General features: G+C 37.1%; 2 protein-coding genes across 3 annotated transcripts in view; one reads left to right on the plus strand and one right to left on the minus strand.

The window, feature by feature from the left end:
- The first annotated feature begins 523 nt into the window (after positions 1-523).
- LOC108575086 lies at positions 524-1,570 on the plus strand. The gene is made up of 4 exons (XM_017937801.1): positions 524-719; positions 789-1,000; positions 1,217-1,314; positions 1,390-1,570. Exons 1-4 carry the CDS (start codon positions 524-526, stop codon positions 1,568-1,570), a joined length of 687 nt encoding a protein of 228 aa, XP_017793290.1.
- A 2,162-nt stretch (positions 1,571-3,732) lies between these two features.
- Positions 3,733-21,807, minus strand: part of LOC108575110 — a 37,415-nt gene continuing 19,340 nt past the window's right edge. The window contains exons 7-21 of one of the 2 annotated variants that reach the window (XM_017937827.1): positions 20,875-21,266; positions 18,289-18,556; positions 17,004-17,266; positions 16,677-16,887; positions 16,358-16,605; positions 15,953-16,145; positions 15,652-15,806; positions 14,082-14,387; positions 12,943-13,190; positions 11,520-11,826; positions 10,458-10,634; positions 6,823-6,990; positions 5,759-5,987; positions 4,692-4,973; positions 3,733-4,077 (exon numbers count right to left, since the gene is read on the minus strand). In XM_017937827.1, coding sequence (XP_017793316.1) covers positions 4,064-4,077; positions 4,692-4,973; positions 5,759-5,987; positions 6,823-6,990; positions 10,458-10,634; positions 11,520-11,826; positions 12,943-13,190; positions 14,082-14,387; positions 15,652-15,806; positions 15,953-16,145; positions 16,358-16,605; positions 16,677-16,887; positions 17,004-17,266; positions 18,289-18,556; positions 20,875-21,266 — 3,461 coding nt within the window. In that variant the 3' untranslated portion in view covers positions 3,733-4,063. Of the gene's footprint in view, positions 4,078-4,645; positions 4,974-5,758; positions 5,988-6,822; positions 6,991-10,457; positions 10,635-11,519; positions 11,827-12,942; positions 13,191-14,081; positions 14,388-15,651; positions 15,807-15,952; positions 16,146-16,357; positions 16,606-16,676; positions 16,888-17,003; positions 17,267-18,288; positions 18,557-20,874; positions 21,267-21,807 lie in introns of both variants that reach the window. The other variant, XM_017937826.1, reaches the window with a different exon arrangement.

Here is a 21,807-nt window from a genome sequence, read left to right on the forward strand (position 1 = left end):
ATATATTTTGCATAGCGTCATATCACGCAATTTCATTCATATTCTCGCACTTTTCTAACGCGTGTTTGTCAATCCTGTCGCGAATCATCGTGTCAAAACGTATCGTGCCACGTGAACGTGTCTCGTTTTACTCCAATTCGATCGAGTTTACCATTCGATTCCTTTCGATTTGCAGATTAATCAGCTTCGTTAACTATCGATACGTGCTTAACCAACGTCACGCGTCTGAAGAAGATTCCACCAATTGCAACGTCGAATGAACAAACTTCTCTCACATAAAAATCACGTTGATATGTCGTAAAAAGTTGTGGAGTTTAATAGTTGCAGTTTAAATGCAAAGAAGAAAGTAAAATGTTATTTTTAAGCATACTTTCTTGGTTACTTTAATATTTCATTTTATTCTGAAGAATAACATTTAATTATTGTACTGTGCAGAGAGATGAATGCTTTCACATAATTCCTGTCAGTTGTTCGCGATCATTTCTCGATCTTAAATATCATTTCTCGTCACGAAGTCTGTTCTATGATATTGGAATCTGTATTTTCGTGCTCGAATCTGCTTCTAACATGTGGATCCTCAATTTACATCCTGATAAATCATTCCTACGCGCAATATTCCAAATTGTTCCCCCATTTTGTGCTCGCTTGCGCTGGTATCTCCATGATCGGTGCTCGATCCTTGATCGTTCTCGTGTACAAACTTTTCTTCAAGGAGTATCGTGAGTGGCTCGTTATTTTCGCCTCCGATTTCTTTCTCAGTTAAATTACGGTTGATCCTTATTTCTCAGCGTTTGATCCGGTGATAATGGAGATCGAGGAGGAGAGGTGCAAGGGAAGATTCAATATTTTAGACGAGGTCCTTGGAACCCTAAGCATGGCCGGACTAATTTATTCGCTGTATTCCAGTCACAGGTACTACATTCTCGGTGGCTGCGTTGCTGCTAGTTTGTCAACTTTGGACGTGATCAAATTGCACAAAATGGCGACAACGCAATCACAGGTACTGGCGACATTTTATTTCATAATTTTCTGCATGTTGTAAGATTTCTCAAGATTTTTTAATTTAAGATTATTTAAAATGTCCGAAAATCTAAGATGTACTCTTTATTCTAACTTTTTATTCAACATTAAAGAAAAGGAATTTCGTCTAAATTCGTGGAAACGTGAACAATAGCAATCAAGATCGAGACAATTCCCAACAGAATTTGATTTTTAGGAAACAGATATTCCAGATGGTTCCTATTCTCAGTCTAATATTCTAAACGAAACAAGGTTCTATATTTTCACTTGGGTGATTCTCGGCGGATATTTCGCGTAAGTGTGAAAAATCTTTGAAAATTCCCTTTCGATAGAGAATTAATCTTATTTAGATGATTAAGTAACTTTCAGGTACGCAGTAGGCAACCATTATGCGTTAGTAGCGAATTATCCCTTCATTTTGACAAACTGGGCTCTGCCTCCGGAGGGATTTTATCAAGGATGGACCATACGACGCTCCATAAACGATTATATGATGTTGATTTACATAATGTGCATGACAGAAGCGTTTCGACAAGCTAACTTGCCGTAGAAGTTTGCTTTATTCGTGCAGAATTGTTCAAAATCATTTACGAATAATTGATACGAACTTGAGTAGGGTTTTATGATTGTAAATATGATGTTATCGAAATAAACGGTTATAGATTGAATTAAATTGTAATTGTAAATTTACAGTCTACGCGAAATTTATCCAATAATCGAATACATTATTAGAGTCAATTTGGTGATTTCCGATTGTATTGTTTTATTATATGTAATTAAGATTGAAGATCTCATCAAATTTCACGAGAAGTCAAATGAAATGCTGTACACGTGCTGAACAAGTATCGAATTTTTCTCATTTGTTAGTAATTTTAGAAAATTGGTAAGAATAAATTTTGATGAATTTTTGTCCACGAATATTATGTCGCATGGAAATATGATATTTTCAGCTGTGATGGGGAATGTAAATTCTTTTTTCTTTGTAGTAATAGTACAAGTTATGTTTCGATATAAAATATCGTAAATATTGTATATTTAATATCTTCTCCGTTAAAATTACACAACGCTAAATAAATTCTAAACAGATGTACGGAGGATCAGCTAGGAAATTAATTTCGTCTCATTTTGAAAAAACATTCCCACCTGGCCTAGCTCATTGCCAAGAAAAAATGCAAAGTTCGCGAAGGATGGAATCAGGAAACTGCCGCAAAGATGGCGGAAGGTAGCAGAAGAAAATGGCACAAATAGAGGAGAAGGTCTAAATATGGGCTACCGCTGTTATTTCAGAATTTATTGTCAAACCTGAGATAATTTTTCAAATACAACACTTAAATGTATATCAATAACATGTTTACTACATGTCACTACCTCCTCCACGAAACTTACTTTCTTCACAACTCGTACTTTCGTTCTATTTTCAATAGGATTGAGGTGGGTGAGGAACGTCGTTACCCTGTTTTCACCTCAATTTATTAAAGTATAAAGGTCGTATAGGCGTACAATTGGTCCAGAAAGTACAATCGTTTATTTTGTCACTTGTCCCGGCGGCAGCGGTTCGGCGGGTACGTCGCGGTGGTCGGTAAAGGGACAAACTGTCCGGAGGTGTAGGCGTACTGGGTTTTTCTATTGTTAGGACAGGGAGACAGGAGTAGCGATAGATAAAGATAGAAGTGGAGGAAGTGGTGTAAGCGGAAAATTCGTTCGTCCTCGTGCGAACCTGGATGCCACATGTGCGCTTCTTAGGCCACTCGAGGACGAAGGCAAGTCTTAAACCCGGGGAGAGACAAAAGAATGGAAACTAAGATCTGAAGGAGTTGGAAAAGGGAAAGTTCGCGTGGAAGAATAGAACGAGGTTCGGTAAGGGTTTGTTGACGACGACGTACCAGCCACAGGATCAATCACTCAACACATTCAATACCTCAACTACCCCATATTTAGACCTTCTCCTCTACATATGGTCGAATAAATCTATGCACAAGCATCTAAACATTGCCTTCGAATTTCCCTTAAGAAAAAATTACTGGTGCAGGAACATTTCTCAAAAAATAAGTTCGATGAAGTGAATTGACAATATGGCCGCTGATCGTTCAAACTTTATTTCGTTCACAATCAACAGGATTTTTCTACAGGCTTAACGTTACACGTACGCACGCGATATATACAAAAAGTCGTATAACTATTTAAATACAATTCGATATATTTATTATAAACGGCGGTATCACGTTTACAAGGAGCGAAAAGGAATGTTAAGCGTCGTCGCTGCGATTACTGTCTCACACACACACACACACGTGTCCAAGTGACACGAGTGTAATAATACACGTTATTCGTTGACACGAGTTAACGAAGCTATTTTTACGTTCGATAATCGTCCAGGAGAATTTTATCCTAACACCGTCCAATATCGTACGCGGCGGTAGCTGCGCAATGAAATATCGCTAATTTACCGGTCAGTTCGTTTGTCTTAAATATCTAGTCACGAGTAAAAATAAAAGAAAAAAAAGAAAAAATACGTTTCCACCTCAGGACTGCCTTTAACTCCGTTATGTTCAACGACCATTGCGTCTAGCTCGATGTTTAACATCCCAGAGTAGAAAAGCACTCGAATTGGCAATTCGACTAACTCCTACACTCTTATTTTCTTTCTTTTTCCAATTCTTTCCTTGTCGTTGTTGTTTTTCTTTTATAATTTAGAGGGAAGAAAAAGGGCGAGGTTCCTTTTCTTCTTCTTTCACTTAAAGGGAAGAAATAAATAAATAAAGAGCTTAAAGACGGCCCTGTTCCATTCGTTTCATCATAAATTAGTCTACACGAAGGCAGTCTTTTCGTACTCTTCTATCCGCTCTTATATCATACGTAATCAGATAAACTAATGGATAATTGCTAGAGGAAGCGCTGAAATGCGCGACGATGTTCAAATCAAATCGGTTCTGTTGTTGACAACATTGACGGTGACAACATTGTGTTCTAGCGATTTCTAGGGGAAATCGCGGCCATTGCACGCATCTCATCCGGTTATCGTCGGAAGGTTCGAGGATGTCCGTTATAATTGCTTACCTGAAAAATTTAAGAACACTTTTTTACACTTTTCGTTAGCTGAGACGTTAGAACTTTCCTAATTTTCCAATCGTTCGCCGATAAATTATGTCAATGCCTATGATAATTTAGCTCAAAGTGGTATCGATAACAAAATGGTTCAATAATGATGTCACCACGGATATCACACCCATAAATGACTTGTCCAACTAAATTTTCCTTCGCTAATCTCTCTGTTGCAATCACTATTTCATTATTAGCATCTATTCCTAAACATTTCCGAATTTTTCACGCTATCATAGGTCATTGGATAGGTCTTGACCTCAGCTATCACCTCATAACGATAGAAACATGTACTTCGTTTAAAGAAATTTTAAAAAACCTAAAAATCTCGAAAACGAACGACCTTACAGAAAAATTTTCATAATATTTTCCCCGTTCGAATTAAGTAATCAAAATAACCTCTTCCTTCAACATCCTTTTCACACTATCGAAAACAAACGAGTGATATTCGTGGCGATCAAGATTCCACTTTCTTCACCCTGTTTATTTTTCGCAACGAAAAAGTTACATAGGTCCGTGAAACAACCTTTTGCATCAGTTATGAATGTTCGGCTCTCTCCACGTGCTCTGACCTAAATTGTGAAGTCTCAGGCTGCTTCCGGTGTTCTCGTCCGGTTCGTAAGCGGAATTCGTGTGTCCTCCGTGTCCCTCGAACACGTCCTTAACAGAAATCTGGCTGCTTCTCAACGGACGTCCTTGAATTCCCAAGGGATTGCCCGCCACACCGTAAATGTTATTCGCTCCTAAAGTTTGCATCTGCGACTTTCTCCTCATCGCCATTATGCTGTTCCTGCGACCTTCGAATGCCTTGAAAGCCTTCGCGGAACGTCTCGTCGACATATTCCTCGGCAAACCTACATCGAAACATGCATCAACGAAATACTCCCTTGAATCGTCGTGTAAAAACATTTTCTTTTGTCGTCAGATTGATACCTCGTTTCCTTTGAAATTACAAAATACGTTGAATCGTGACAATTTTTAGATAAACAATTATTTCAGGTATAAACGATTTTTCGTGCAGAAATTTTCCCGCAGTCTCATTTTAATCTGTGAAAATCTTGTCGCCGTATGTAGAACAGAATTTCAAAAATTATGAGTGATTTTGAATGATCTTCAAAGACCAACATTTTTAGATTAAGAATTCGTCTCGAAGTGAGCTACAAACCTGCCCAAATAAAAACGTACAGTTCCATTAAAAAGAAAACAAGTGGCCATCGTAAAATGTTCCACTGGAAACAGAACAAGTTCTATTTGAAACATTTGTTCGAGTAGCAAATACTTTAGGAGATAATTGATTGGACAGATTAAAACGAAACACCCTGAATCTGTATATTTTTAAAATCTTTCGATGTTTCACGAATTCGCCAAATAAATTACCAACGAGATTAATCAATTTACGAAATATCATTATTCGTAACAGAGTTGAGTTAACATTCTGATATTTCCCGGAATAAATATTCACCACTCTAAAGCTACTACGTGTCATAATAAACACGCTGGTTTCAATTTGTTGTTGAATTTTAAAGTAGCTTCTGCAAATAGGTAAACATTGGACGCGACGATATTTGTATAAATACAAATTTCTGCTTTCGCGCGTTTTCATGGGGTCGTAAAAATTGCGGGTGAAATTTTTGCATACCGTTGGCATCAGGCATACTGAAGAATCGCTGCCTGAAAGCGACATCGAGCGTATTGATGGCCTGCGTTTTTCTTCGGCTCTTTTCCAAATTTCTTATCGTCGGTCTTCTGCCTGGTCCACTGCCGCTTCCTTCCTCGTAATCACCCTCCATGCCGTCTAATCTTTGCAAATCCCTCACTATTTCCACCGCGTGTTTCGATAATAGCGCTTCTTCCGACAAATCCTTCGTCTAACGAATGAAAGAAATTTCATTGATAAATTCAGTTTGTCCTTAAAATATTTTTTCTCTTTGTTACAATGTATCGTAAGTCAAAGATTTTGATGGATTAACCCTTCTTTGAACCAAAAGTATCAGGCATCCCGTAAAATGTGAATTATTTAAAAATTGTTTTGTACTAGGAAGAAATGGAATTATTGAAATGTGAAAATAATCGTTCTTCGTTAATTTGAAAGGAAGAATTAACTTGCGTTTATGGTTCACTATTTAATTATTCTGGCATATTTCAAGGAAAACTTTGTAACTTTGGAAATTTTTACGGTGAAACTAAAGACAAGCTTACAGAATACAGTGACTTTCAGAGAAAGACACAGAATGCAGACTGCTGTTTCATGGATAATTATAAAATCTTGTCAACAGTTTCAAAATTCCTTTCAACTGACCGACAAAGGTTGACGAACAACAGAAAGGTTTCAAAGGAATACTTTTAGCAATAAATTGTAACAATAAATGTGCCTAATACTTCTGACCAAGGATCTACATTTCACTAGAGTACATACTCTCAATAATAAACAACAAACTAAAAAATAATAATAATATATCCACGAAGGAGTTCAAATAATTTTCCAATACACCTGTTCAACTTTTTCCTGGAAAATTTCAGAGAGCAAAAACTAGCGATTTGAAAAGTCAAAATAATTCTGCAGGATGAACTTTAATTCACATTAGCGAGACATTCGCGACACAAAAACAATGTAAATTAATAAAAGTATAAATGTGAGAATTATTTCTAACGACGAAAATCTTTGACAACGAACGTAAATGAGATTTGACAAATGTCGCGTACCTTCTTGCAACAGTACCAGTCAAGGCTGGTACTGGCTAAAATATGCGCGAGCGTGCCAAATCGATGGAACAGCATCGCGGTGAATTGGATAACCAATATCAACGCGAAAAAGAACACGAACACCAGGCCAATTGGCTCGAGTTGCAGATACTCCTTGGTAATGTGTACCTACGGTATACGTTGATTATTAGGAAAGACGTTGATAAATGAGCTGTGCTATGAATTAAACTTAAAATGTAGAAGGAGATAGAGGAGAGAAATATGTAAAATAGTTCACGTTACGGTTATTATTGCTATTTTTCATTGTTACTTCACTACGTGAAAACTGAGCGTTGTATAACATTCGTGTGTATATTTAAATAATAAAACATCAAGCGACTAGTAGCACGTAATGAAATAACAATTAATCTCCTGAATGTACGAAACAAGTAGCTTTCAAAAAGTAACGTATTGAATACATTTTTCAAGAATTTTTTTTATCGATCTAAATTAAGTAAGATTTCTTAAGAATTCAGATGTAACGGTGTAATTTTTGATTTTTTTTTTTTTTAAATCAGCTATTCGTTCGGTACAATCAGGTGAATACAAGTTTTCTAGACACATATACACGTATAAGCCACCGCTTAGTTACATTGACGGTAACTCGTTAGTGGTGCTCCTCTGCTGTCATACCTAGCAGTGCATTATCAGAATTAGACACACAAGAAATGTGAAACAGATATCTGCGTGACAATTCCTCCCTCTTTCGTATTCAACCAGGTGAGCGGAGAAACGGAACAAGGTGTTCAGGGTGCTTTTTCGACTCTTTCGTGACTTTTAAACCGTGCATGTGTTAACATATATGTATATGTATATATCGAAGAACAAGTGCTATGTCTCTAACTCGACCCCTGAAAACTGCTTGACCACGAGAGAGCCAAAAAGTGTACGGAAGCCGAGAGAGTGTCGAAGAAGAATGGAGCAAAATTGGACAAATTCGACACAATTTGCGTATACCTAAAGCTATTATTCGAATAGAAGTTTCTGTATAAACGAACTTCAATATTTGAACATTTCCAAATTCGAAATGATTTGTCCATTTTAAAATTAGAAAACACCGTATTATTTATTATCTCAAATTTTTTTAATATACTTTCGATATAATTTAAAAATCGTTTCAGATATTTCTCTTACTCTCCAGGCTTCGACACTGTTAACCCTTTAACGCTCGTGCCCGTGTCTCACACGTGCATAATTAATCCTCCGATAAATGCAATTTTGTTCAATTATTTTCTTTCGCGTTTCATATTCCGCCGTTCTTTCTATTAAGGCAAAAACGTAAGTTACAGTATCGTAAAATAATCGAAAATTTATTTCCATACGCCTAGGAAATAATTGAAGAAAAACATAAAATTGACAACGTCTGGCACGTCGAGCTGAGAGAAACGTGAGCGTTCAGGGGTTAAATGAACAAACGTCGATGTTAGTAAATGTAAAGATCCGTTAGCGTGAATGATCGTACCGAACGACTATAGTATCCATTTTTAATTCACAAGAGAAAGAATAAAACAAATCAACGAGGAAGAAACACAAAGGACAAGGTTCGACTAAAGGATCTCAATTAACAAGGCGTCGATGTTATTTGTGACTTTAGCTAACTAGCCTCTAGTCATTTGCTTGGTTCCGCCCCAAGTGTTCCATTCGTTCCGGGAGTACCTGTGCAAACATGTTAATAGTAACTCGCCACGTGCTATTGATCCACGTTATTGACAAAACACAGACATGTTCCAGTAAGTGCAACATTATCACCGGGTACCATTTTCCACTGTGCTCCGATGCTCGCTATAACGTGGTCATCGAACGTTCAACTAACTGCCTTAACTATGTAACTTTTAACAACGTCTCTATTCACTTTCTTACGTGAGTAATAGTTCCAAAGGAAAGGAAAATTCGATTGGAAAATTAAATGGCAATCACGTTTGAAATTTTAATACATATCAGAGTTTGAGAGAATTTCGAGCATTATTAGACTATGTAGATGAAAGCAGTATGCTCTGTGTGAGCTTGATATTGAAATAGAGACGTCGATAAAGCTTCTTTATTAGGCTAAAATTTTGGATTTACAGACATGCAGCACTAGAACGAAGGTAGAAATATCTCAGAATAATGTAAGAATAGAAATTGTTAGAGATTCTTTGACTTCGCAAAAATAAGAGAAACTTTAGACAGAGAAGTTCCAACGTAATATAAAGTATCTATAGATAAAAGCTCTTACTGCTCGGGTTCGGGGAGTACTTGGATAACTGCTCAATTTAGAGTATCCGAGTACTCTCATGATTTGGATTCACATTAAATTCGGAGTCTATCTAAACGACAGTCTCCGTGCTTTAATCTCAATCCAGATAAGGCAAGCTTCACATTTGAATAATTAACAAAGAAAATCCGGATACTCGAGTACTCTGACTCGTATTTCGACACCAAGTTCGAATACCAACGAGTATCTCGAGGATAGTAAGAGCTCATCTACAGATGCACAACGCAACGTAAAAAGTCTTACAATCCATGATTCAATTTCAACGATCGTTAAATAACAGTTCTAAACTAACAGTCTCTTCTTACTACGTAAGTAACTTGCAGGCGATAGACCTCTTTCAGACGTTAGATCGAAGAAAAGGGAATGTCTAGAATAATTTCATCGAGGAAAGCGTAACTCGGGAAACGAAGGGATCAATCTAACAGACCTATTCTTCTTTTCCTCGTAACATTGATTTCTTTGCGCAGAGCACTTGGAATTTTGATTCGTAGCCGACGTTGAAAACCGGAGATCGAATGGAAGGAAACGTGAAATCGTTGGAATAGAGAAGAAAATGGCGCGAGCAACGGAGCACATGAAGGTGTTAGTCTCCCGAGGCATCAGTGAGACAGCATCTCTGTTTTTCATACGGAACACTACCAGGTACCTCCGAGGTCTCTTCGATGAAGGTGAGATTGGTCTTGACGCCGAGCGGCCAGACAACGTGCAGCTGATCTTTGTTCAGCTGCAGCAAGAATACGATCAGAACGAACAACGCATTGAACATAAAAAACGCGAACACGCTCTTGTTCCGCAGCTCTATCAGGTCACTGGCAATGCGAGCCTATCGTCGGTCAGAGAAGAAAAATAGCATAAATTAGCAAACATGTAAAGAAAAAAATACGCTCCGTCCGGTCGGCCATTGATCCATATTAGCTCCTCTTTCAAGACGGGATTCTCTCTGAGGACATTTAAGCTTTGAAGCACTATTTGCCATCTAGAAAGCTTTTTATGGTAAAAAAGAAAAGAATACAATACAACGAGTTTTTGGCTGCAAAACAATTTGAATGCTCAAACTTGTACCATCGAGTTCGATGAAATTTTTACTTTTGTACCAGATTTCTTTGCGTGCAATTTGTCTTCTTTTTTTTTTTCTACCTTTTCATTGACGACCTGTCGCGATTGTTTGAGAAGTTTTTTAATTTATAGAGACGAAACGGACAGGTTTGTACGGCATCTGAAATGTTTTGCTACGAGAAGCCAAAGTGAAGATTAGCATGACAACTAAAATAGCTCTAATGGGGGAAAGGGGGAGTGATAATTAAGGAGCAGGACAACACGACGTGGACGGAGCGGTCTTTACCTCCTGCGAGCTTTCGTCATAGGTGATGTTCGTCTTGATACCGAAGGGCCACTTCACGTGCAACAAATCTTTGTTTAATTGTAGCAGAAAGACGATCAGGACGAAGAGGGCGTTCATCATAAAAAACGCGAACACGCTCTGGTCACGTAGGTCCTTTAGATCTTTAGCGATTCGTTCCTGACGCAAGTAGCATGGATCGATTATTTTTAATTATTAAATTGTAATTATAGCAAGTTTCCTTTCTCCTCGTATGCCATATATAAATTTTGGGCAACGTTTTTTAAATTTTATATATTACTCTTGGACTTTTTTGAAAATTACGTTTAACACTTTCTTTTTTTTTTTTTCGTGGCAATTTAACGACGTTTAATAATTTGTGCAATTTCCTTTAATGTTACTGTGTTATTACGTATTAAATGTGTGTTAAAAAAAAGCTCGAACAAGAGAATATTATTGTAATTTAAAGTTAATGGAATTACTCGATACCAGAATGTTCTAAGAAATTCTTTAATTTATTAGTAAGTTCTTACGTTTGTTTATAGTTTAGTGGTCCTTCATATCACAGTAAAATATATCCTACAGGTCCTATATTTGTAAAGTTGCACAAATAAGTTGCATTAAATTCGTATCTTTGCTATTGAACTTTCTTCGTGATTAATCATCTTCTTTGGAAACATATTTAATCGACAAACAACGCTAGAAATTTCACTATCAATGAACATAACAAACCGTTCAGACTTTATTCCTATGAAAATAATAAAAAGTTAATCAAGAATTTTTATCTTTTAACATGCAACAATTATTCCAATAATTCTTCGAGCAAATTTTCAAAAAATAACTTCACTGTTCCAAACTTTTCAAAATTACTCAAAACTTTCAAAATCTACGTATTATTCCAATAATTATTCAAACAAATTTTCAAGAAAAACTTTATTGTTCCAAAATTTTCAAAACTACTCGACATTTTCAAAATCTACGTTTTTAAAAAATTCAATAAAAGAAGAGAAACAAATGTTCTCAGATTCGGCGAACTATTAGATGCAAAAGCTTAAAATTTCTTACTTTTTCCGCCTTGTCCTCGTCGATAGGGTACAGATACTTCTCCAGAAGGTCGTTCCAGAATTGTTCCTCCTGCAGTGACAGGACATCGATCTCACCCTTCTTCAATCCCTCGTCGCTTAGCCAGTAAGGTCTGCTGAGGAAGTTACCCTCACGATTGCCTTCCGTGTTTTGACTAGTTACGGTTTCCGCTTTGCTATGGCAGTCCTCTTCTCGAGAATCCTCACCAATGGCGCTCAAATGATCGGCTGTTCGGGAACCGACGGAGGGTGCGCGACGTCGAGTCGACATTCCGTGAGGATCCACGGCTCTAGATAAATGAAAAGAAAGTTAAGAAGTTATTTCTTCGATGTTACTTGCGTTTTTCCCGTGATTGTTGCTAATAACGATTGAGCAGATGTACAAAATTAGCAACCGGGTCCTTTTTGACCCGGAGACCCGAAGATTCGTGTCTTTTTTCACCCGAAGACCCAAAGATCCGAAAACATAAAGTCTCGGGTCTTTTTTGACCCGGAGACCCAAAGACCTGGGTCTTTTTTTTACCCAAAGACCAAAAACTCGGGTCTTTCTTGACCCAAAGACCCAAAAACCTAAAAACTCGGGTCTTTTTTGACCAGAAGACCAAAAACTCGGGTCTTTTTTTACCTGAAGACCCAAAGATTCGGGTCTTTTTTGACCCAAAGACTCAAATACCCAGGTCTTTCTTGACCCATAGTCGAACGAAAGGACATACTATTTAGGGTTAACACCGAATAGCTTAAATGAAAGATTGCAAGCAAAAGTTTTAAGTATCAATTCACAAATGGCGGACAACCATAGGCGTGGCTACATCAGTCGATGTCACCGTTTAATGTTTTAATTTACAACCTGACAATGTCGCTTTCACGAACCATAACTTGCGTAAACGAACGTGTACAGGTGAATATAATGTAATACAATTGTTACGTAACTCTCTTTCCAACTGTGGAATGACCGAACCAGGAAACGCATGACATTTAAACGCAATTTCACGTAAAACATTCACGACCGGTCAATCGAGTGTATTTCAGCAATTTCCAGGAGTAAAAGTTGTAAGACTTCGTGGTTGTTTTTAAATGCCTAACCAGTTGCAGTAATTGAAACTAATTGGAGGCGTACAGTCTGATGGAATTTTGTTATTTCTTTTTGTACTAATAGGTTAGGCGAACATTTAACCTTTAATATAATTTCTGTTAAGATAGCCAAAGTTTTATCGATGGTAAAAATAGAATAGTGAAGGGAAGACGGTAATTAAAGTACAAGAATGGAGTTAATAATTCTTTTCGATGAGATAATCTAGAGATTATCGTTCATATTCAAATAGAAAACATATTTGAACAGCCTGTGATTTAAAAATAGTGTTAAAATTAAATTGAAATAGCGATTTAACGACAGTATTAAATAATACCTTTCGATGACTTCCAGACGTTTGCCAACTTGTTCCAAAGATTCAGCGATGGCGACCAATTGCTGCTTCTCATTCGAGGTTTGACCATGAGTGCAGAACATGCACTTGAATAAACCTGCCAAAGAAACCTCTATAGATCCTTCTTCGTCGTCGTTCGAGCCTGCACCATTTTGCAGGAATCCCAATAGAGACTTCTGTTTCGCTTTCCGTTTCGCCTCCTCGGCTTCCTTTTTCTCTTGTTCAAGTTCCTATTCGTTTAACGGAGAAAAAATGCAATATGTTTATCTTAATTTTGATTAAGTAACAAATAGTAAAAACGAAATTCCTGAAACCACACATAGAACTGTTAATATTATAAAGCTACCCTTTTTTGGTTATTGTAACAATGTTAGCACTTAAAATTACATTACCAATGTAATAGTAATTTTATATTCTAATATAAAAAGACTTTAAAACAATATTATGCATTCTTTAGTTACAATAAGCACTCGCTTGAAAGCCAATATTACAAAATTATTAATTAATTAATTATAGCTATCATGGCTTCTAAAAATGTAATGTTAAAAGTATCTAGTATCAAATTTTGCACCTTGAAACAATCTTGCAAGAACGACATTCATTTAAAAATGAACAAATATCTCGTTCATTCGTGAATGATTTTTAATTCACCATGTATCGATCTTCATATATTTCATCCCTCTTTAGTTCTACTTCGCCATATTTTTCTTCACACTTCCGTAATCACGTAAATTAAAAAAAAAAAGTGCTTCAAACACATTTCTTTTAATTTTGGATAACTAATTTTACCCAAATATGTTTATACTCTCATCTTCGAGTACAATTTTCACCCCTTCGATATAAACGATCACCGATAGAAAAGTAGACACATGTTAAATATATTTTTAAGTACTACAATATACCAAAGTTTCATCGATATCGGTGATTATCACTTCGAGACGCTCCCAAATAAAATATACCAACGTGGATCAATTTCCAATCGCGCCTAAAAGATTCACGCGTCACTCTCCATGTTTGTTCCAAGGTGAGCAACCATTAATAGCCCCTAATGGCTCCAGCAACGAGTAAAAGGGTAATTGCGAGAAAAATTGATCAGTCGGTTAAAATGTATAGATAATTACCGCGGCGGTTTTTTTAACCTCCACCTCCCTCGTGCCCCACGTGATGTCGTTCAGATTGCAAACCGAGTAAATGACAAGCAGCACGTACATCGATGGTACGGTGACGAAGTATATCACGCTGCATAATAGGCAGTAAAACTCCGCCGGGTGCAATATGCCGGATATCACCAGCTGACTTACCAGCAACGCCAGAAACAACGAGGACGGCGACAACACGCCGTCCTCGACGATGCTAATAGCGATCCCAACGATCACGGCGATCATCACCATGCCGTAAAGAGTGCTGATTATCGCTGCCATGATAACCTGACACACCGTTGTTAGTAGTCATTAGTCTTGTATGTGTAATTGTATTTTTTATACACACGTCGATTGCGTAAAAGAGAGTTGCACGTTGAGGACACCGGGGGTAAAGTGATTCGTTGTTCTACGAAGAATTGGATTGGAAGAATCTTAGGATAGCTTTGGCTTTTCGAACTTTGGAGAAAGTTAGACGAAGAATGATAATTTCTTCTTCATACCTGTGTAGCCTGATTCTTCTTCGTTCGTGAGAAGAAAATTTTGATGGGAGAAGTAAATTTTTGAAATTGTGATTATTATAAAAATGTAATAATTATTTTGAAAAAGTTGACTGGTGATAATTTAATAGTGCAATATTATAGAAATAAACGAATGAAATGAGACTATAAAATATAGATAAATGGAGGGTTAAAGCGTTTTTATTGACTGACATTTTGAAAGAGCAATTGAAAACTATATGTTATCCAGTGGTTTGGTTAACTTGTTAGGAATAACATTCCTAAATCTTATCTGTTCAAAGACTGAACTTAAAAACTACACCGATCTCACGATATCATAAATATATACAGCAGTAAAATAATAACGCAAATGTATCCTCAACGTGTCACTCAAATGTATCTCTTTTTGTTACGAACAAGTTAAAACGTACATTTGCAGACAAAAAAGCTGCATTCGAGCTGGCATGTGGAATTAAACAAAAGCACTGCGTACACTCCAGATGTTTGCGCTTGAACCACCACCAAATGCTTCCTATTCGTCGATGGCCTATGATATTTCTTAAAAATAGCAAGATTCAACCGAAACTTCCTGGTTATGATAATGTGAATAAAAAGCGAAGCGGAGAACATTCGAACGAACCTTTTTCGTCTTTTTCACTTCGACCTCACGTGTACCCCAGGAGACGACGTTCAAGTTTATGATCGAATAGAGAATCAAGAGAAGGTACATGGAGGGGATCGAGAGTAGGTAAATGATTCCAGGAACGATACACCAAAATTCTTGCGGGTGCAAACAGGCAGCTATAAAGAACGAGCTGGACAAGGATATCAAGAATATGGCCGATGGTGAACCGATACCGTCCTCTCCGAGCTGGAGAGCAGTACCTACGATTACGGCCATCATTATCATCGCGTACAATGTCGAGAGTATCTGCGCGAACAGAAGCTGGAAAACGAGGATGAAAAAAAAAAACAAAAGAAGAAACATACGGAAACGGTGAAAGCGACGAATGATCATAGAACGAGTTCGCGCTGATTGCACGTCAACTTACCTGGATGTTCGCCTTACAAGTGAAACATATGATCATAAAGAGGAGAATAGGAATAATGTTATAGTAGAAGCTGGTCCAGTTGTCGATCTTGAAGGCTGCCACGAACGCACCCACCAACATGAGGAAAATCGTACCTGGTCCCAAAATGGTACCACCTGAAAGACAAATTTTTGGGCAACTTGTGAGTTTGATAGTTTACTTTGAAATTTATCGTCAGACATAGTGAATGAGAATGAAATTTGGTAGACATAAGGTGATAGCGAATAAGGGGAAAAAATTAAGGAAAAATGTTTAAACTAACCCATGAGCAAAATCTGGTAAGAGATGTAGGGAAGGGAAATATTGTCGTTGATCTTTATCGTTCGTTTCGCGTCCATCAGAAGATCCATAATGTTGGCTATAGTAGAAGGCACCCATCGACGACGTTGATTGTAGAATTCGTTGAAACCTTCAGGTGCATGAGTGTAAGCATCGCTGGCTGCTGAGTACTCAACCTATAATTAGTAAAAACGTAGAAAACATAAATAAATTAGCTGATAAAAGGTACTTTATTCGATGTCTAATTTTCTAATCTAAACATAAAAAACCTCAAAATTTAACGTCATACAATTTGTAATTACCACAATGATTTTGTTTGAACGTCGAAAATATTGTCAACATAGAAGAAACTATCCTTAATTTTCGACAGATTTTTCTCGGTACTTACTCTGTAACCACGTTGAAGAAGAAGCGTACAAAGCCATCGATCCTCTCCCTGATCGTACTGAACATAATGCCTCGCCTCGTCGGATCTTGTCGTATATTTCTTCATCACGTTATCGTCCATCAAAGCTTTTCCTCTGAAGAGCGAGAAGCAACCAGGGCTACAAAGTACACAGCCGATCATGTGCTCCGTTGCTTTCTGCAGCCAATGACCAATAGCGTACTCGAACATTTGGTACCACACCATAGGACCTGAACCGTAACAAATTGTTATGAATTTAAATTATTCTTCTTAAGATTGCAACTTGTCTGGTAAAACTCACCTGAGCCAACCGGATGAATACGGCCGCAAGCTGCACCGAGGTTCTTGTTCTTCTTCATCAAATCTACGAGCAGTTTCACGGCAGCAGGTTGGAAGTCGATGTCACCATCGAGGGTTAACAGATACGTGTTTTCTGCGATTACTTCCTTGCGATCTACGCTGATTGGCAATTCCATCAGACGATGTCCCAGCAAGTAGTACATGTACATAACCTGAGAAGTGAGTTTGAAGGTAAACTTACAGATTTAAACTTATTTCGAAAAATACAGATGACTATAGAAATGTGAGTATTTGTTGAAAATTTTGATAGAACTTCAACGGCCTGTACCTGACTCCAACGTTTACGATGACGAATCTTGCTCTTGTCTTTCAGATGGGCGATCATTTTCGTTTTACCAGGAAGAGTCCATACCAGACGACCACCGTAAGGCGTAGGATATTTCTTCGGAGCTCTGACGTGCATCCTTGTTTGATGAACATCTGACGCAGCCTCGTCTAGAGTTCCCACCAACAGTTTCACGAACCTATTCACCTGCGACTCGTTCTCATCGTGCTTCGCTAACTCAAACGCGTCGTCGAAGAAGATGTGAGCTGAAGAGACAATAATAATTTAGTGTTTGATCGTTCGAGGATGCTTCTTTAAAGGTAGACTACGTATACCGAAAATAATCCTCATTTTTATGGTTCTACTCTGGTTTATCGCGTGCATTTATCAGAGATATGGAACCTCATATTTCTATCGCTACACGTGTTATTCATCTTCCCCTTACATTCGCTCTTTCTTGCAACATTGTCGTATTAAAATTGATTTCCTGTCTTTGTGAAAAAGTGAAAAGTGACACTTGTTGCTCTTAACGCGACAAATCTCTTTTTCACGCTACTTCGTTCGCTTTCACCTTTGCATAATTTCTGTAACAAGTTCTTATTTCGTTTTACATCGTCCGTAAAGTGCTCCAAATTATGTAATGGAACAAAATTGACGATTTCGCGTAAGAAGACAATGTTTGATTCTCAAATATGCATGTTACTTTCAAGAATTTCAAAATTGATGTGAAAAATGTCTTTGAAATTCGAGGGATTAATAATGTGTTAAGCGCTATAAGACCACAGAGGGTGATCAAATTATTAGAGTCGCCTGTAAGAAATTAATTAATTTTCAGATGAAAATCTAGTTATACCGAATTCTTATTATTTTTTTACGAAGCGTTGATGTTTACAAATTGCAAACACACACTTGGCGACACTTTAGGCAATATTATCTGTCATATGGACGGTATTTTGTATCAGTACTGCAAATTGCCACTCGAGAACCACGTGTAAATTGCTTAAAATGTATCGAAAAAAAAAAAATGCTGTAATTGCAGCAAAGGGTAGCGCTACCAAATACTAACTTTATTCTTACTTCTTAACTGTATTTTTTGTAACTACATAAGCTAAGTTCAACTGTTTCGTGCATCGTTAGTGAACAATCGTTGATTAAAAATTGTCCAGTGTGAAAACCTTGATATTGTGATTGTATACGGTATTTTTCGTGTTGTGGCTCTAATAATTTGATCGGTGTTCTTGAACAACCAAAATCTTTGACCCTATACCGCGGTCAGCGATAGGCTTACTTTCGAATTCATAGTAGTCCGGATCGACAACCTTCAGATACTTTTGAGCAACGCGTCGGGCAGACTGATCCTCGTCCAGGCGCAGGATACTCTTCAAGAATTCCACCATTTCTTCTTTGTTCTCATGCCACATGGTCGCGCAGGCATATATTCTGGTTACGTGATCGCTGCTTTTTACAGCCGTCGGGGGTGTACTCGTGCCGTCTGTCTGCTCGTATATGGTCTCGTAATCTCCGTCACCTTTTTCTTTCTCTATCTCTGCCAAATCCTGCCCGACAAAAACACCATTTACGTTTTCATGCAAACGATCGCACCTCCATTCTCGCCAGTGGTTTTCTACGAGATTCTAACGTATCTAATTTATGCATTGCCAAGTAATACGACTTGAGGGTTTGGACCATCCCTCTGAGGTTTGAAGAACGTCCAATTTTTTTTGTTACGCTTAAATCGGTGGTAAGGACTTTTGGAAATATAATTTAGATAGTTTTAATGAAGAATTTCGACGGTTTTAAGCTATCAGAGATGATTTATCGAAGCTTTAAACGCGTTTTCCTCGGAATTACGCTTTTAAAGATGGTGTTGCCTATAAATTTTGTCAGTTTCATCCGATTCATTTGAAACTTTCGCAAAATAATCTGTGTTTACGCAGGATTTTCGCGATATATTCAAAAATTTGTCTGCAATTAACATTTTTATACTATAATTTTAGGGAAAAATGAGATTCTTTCTTCATATGTACACCACTTTAATAAAATTTAGTATTTCTTAAAAATTCTATGTACTTTCTTAGCAACTGGCATGGGGATAACGAAAATTTTTGATATCTCAATAGAGATTCGGCGATGCGACTGTAGCGTCGCCATTTTGTAAAGGAATGAAATAAAAAAAATACTATTATATTCTTCAAGGGCAATACTATAAAGCCCTTATGAAAAGATTTGAATAGAGTGAATTATTTTCTCAAAAAAAAAATGCCAAAGTTAGGTATCATTTTCAGGTCTCAGGGGTGGTTTGTCCCTTTAAATTCGCTAATTCTATGCTTAAAATTCCTTTCAACTAAGAATATTTGCGACATATCGTTGAATTAAGATTAGAATGCGGAATATCAGAATGCTACTACCATTGTATTAGCTCCTTATACCTTGTAAATAAAATTTCTCCGATATCCAATATCTGCCGGAGCACCTTACTTACTTCTATAAACGAAACGTCGTCGAAGACAGGTTTACGATTAAAAAGGATTATTTATGTTACGAGAGTATCTTTGGAAAATCGATTCTTCATTCTAGACGAGATTACGTGAATGAAATTCTACTGCGAAACTCTGCTCTTTAACAAATGTAACAAATTTCACTTGGAAAAATGTTTAAATTAAACGAAGAATCGTCTGATAAAAAAATATCTACATATTTACCAATAAAAGATTGCTAAAATTTGTCAATACATAATTTAATATTGCTGTTAAATTTTCACACTGTGTTAATTAAGCATTACGTTCGTTCGATATTTCGACGATTCAGTTTGGAAGATTGGAAAGGAAACCGCATTGTGATACGTGACAGTCGATCCACTGTGCATACACTAAACAGACAAATCGAATTTAGAGCGAACCTACGAATAAACTATGCAGTTATTCTTTCCTTCTTTCGTTTTATAATTGTATCACAGACGTAATAGATTTGTATGTATTATCGAAGAGGGATGTTCAGAATCGAGCATCGGCGTCTTTATTCAATATCGTATCCGCTATTTTCAAGTAGGTCGCAGAAAAGGAACGTACGATTCTATTTGGAAAGACATTGAATATTCTTGCAGAGATTACAGATATCCACTGACAGCGGGTAGTTCCGAATAAAAAGGAAGGAAGGATGAAAAGTTGGAGGAGTATTTTCCATCGTGAAAGCTACTTAGGAGGACCGCCCTTAGAAGAAAAGGCGTTAAGTGTGAAGAAAGGTGTCTGCTTCGGGAAATTAGGGGCTTGTCACGAGCAGATCCGAGATTAAAATCTGATAGGAAGTTCTTTAATATATTAGAAATGTCTAAGAGTCCTCGATCTCGCAAAATGCTGTGGAAACATTTTGTTCATCTTACCCCAACAAATTTCGCAAGATAGTAAATAACTGATTAAAATAATTACTTTAACATACAGAGTGGATGAATAAGAAATGTCACCTTGAATATCTCCGGAACCGTGAAAGTAAGAAACAAATTTTTCTAATAAAAATTGTTAAGTACAAAAAGGTATTGTCTCGTAATCATCTTAAGGGCTGTTATAAGAAAATAAATAAAAAGCGTAGTATGTTGTTAAAAGAACAGGAATGACCTCCGCATCTCTTCAACGACTTTGTCCATAAAAAAAAAATCGTTATGATCTTACGATGGTCCTTTTTATAGCAAACAACTTTCGTTGGAATAATTTTTCTCTTTCTTTCATGATTCCGGTGATATTCAAGATGGTAGAACTTCTTATTTACTTACTCTGTGCAAGAAATATACAAAACTTTAACGAATAGGAAAAACAAGTGCTACTCCATAAATACAATATTAAGTATTGAATATTAAAATATTATTACATGAAAAAGTTACCTCGACTTTTACTTCCGGCTGGTCATCCCGTTTCCGGTTCAGACCCATCGACTGATCGATCAGGAGGGAATCGTACATGGGCACGACGTATAATTTCTCCGTGGCAGCAAGTCGCTCGCATTTCGGTGTCCAGACATGCAAAGTAATCCAAGTTTGCGATAGCAACCACAGCAGCCACACCCAGGCGTATTGCTTGGACACGAAGTCGTTGAGGAAGTGAAACGGTGGCGACTCGTAGAACAGATAATCCGGAATGGTGCCGTGAAATATGCAAGGATCGCTGTTCCTCAAGCCGCAGGCGGCAATCAATAACGAGATCGACACTGGTATCGTTAGATTTACAGGGAACGCGTAGCTGAACCCTTGTATCAGAATTTTGCACGCGAATTTGCCTAGAATAAACGAAACGTCATTTATCTTCGATACTTTATAAATCAATCTTTTATGAGTGATCTAAGAGGATTAAAAAAAAAAAAAAGTAACTACTTTCTTCGGTTTGTCCGAATGTTTTTAAGTTTACGCATTTTGAGAGTTTGTGTCTTGGAAAATTATTTTTTGAGAGATGCACCTAAATGTTAGGAGAATTCGCTAAATTGAGGAGAAAATAGTAATGTGAGTAATTTCTTTCAGTAATATCATTGATTCTGTGTTTTTCGTTGCGTTCATCTTTTCACGTGATCTTCTTTACTTTATGCTAATCAGAAAATTAGTAATAATCTGTTTGCCTTAAAATTTGTGACTTTTTTAAATACAGAACAAATAGAAATAAAAATTAAAAAATTCAGTGTTGGCTTAATGGAAAAAATGTGACGCGACATTTATGACAAAATTAGAATTTTCTCACAGTGATGTTCACTTTGTATGGAAGATTATTATTACGTCATATTAATTATTATTACACAAATTTAATACTCCCTCTGCAATCTTTCGCTC

Source organism: Habropoda laboriosa, unplaced genomic scaffold (assembly GCF_001263275.1).
Source record: "Habropoda laboriosa isolate 0110345459 unplaced genomic scaffold, ASM126327v1 scaffold258, whole genome shotgun sequence".
NCBI lineage: Eukaryota > Metazoa > Arthropoda > Insecta > Hymenoptera > Apidae > Habropoda > Habropoda laboriosa.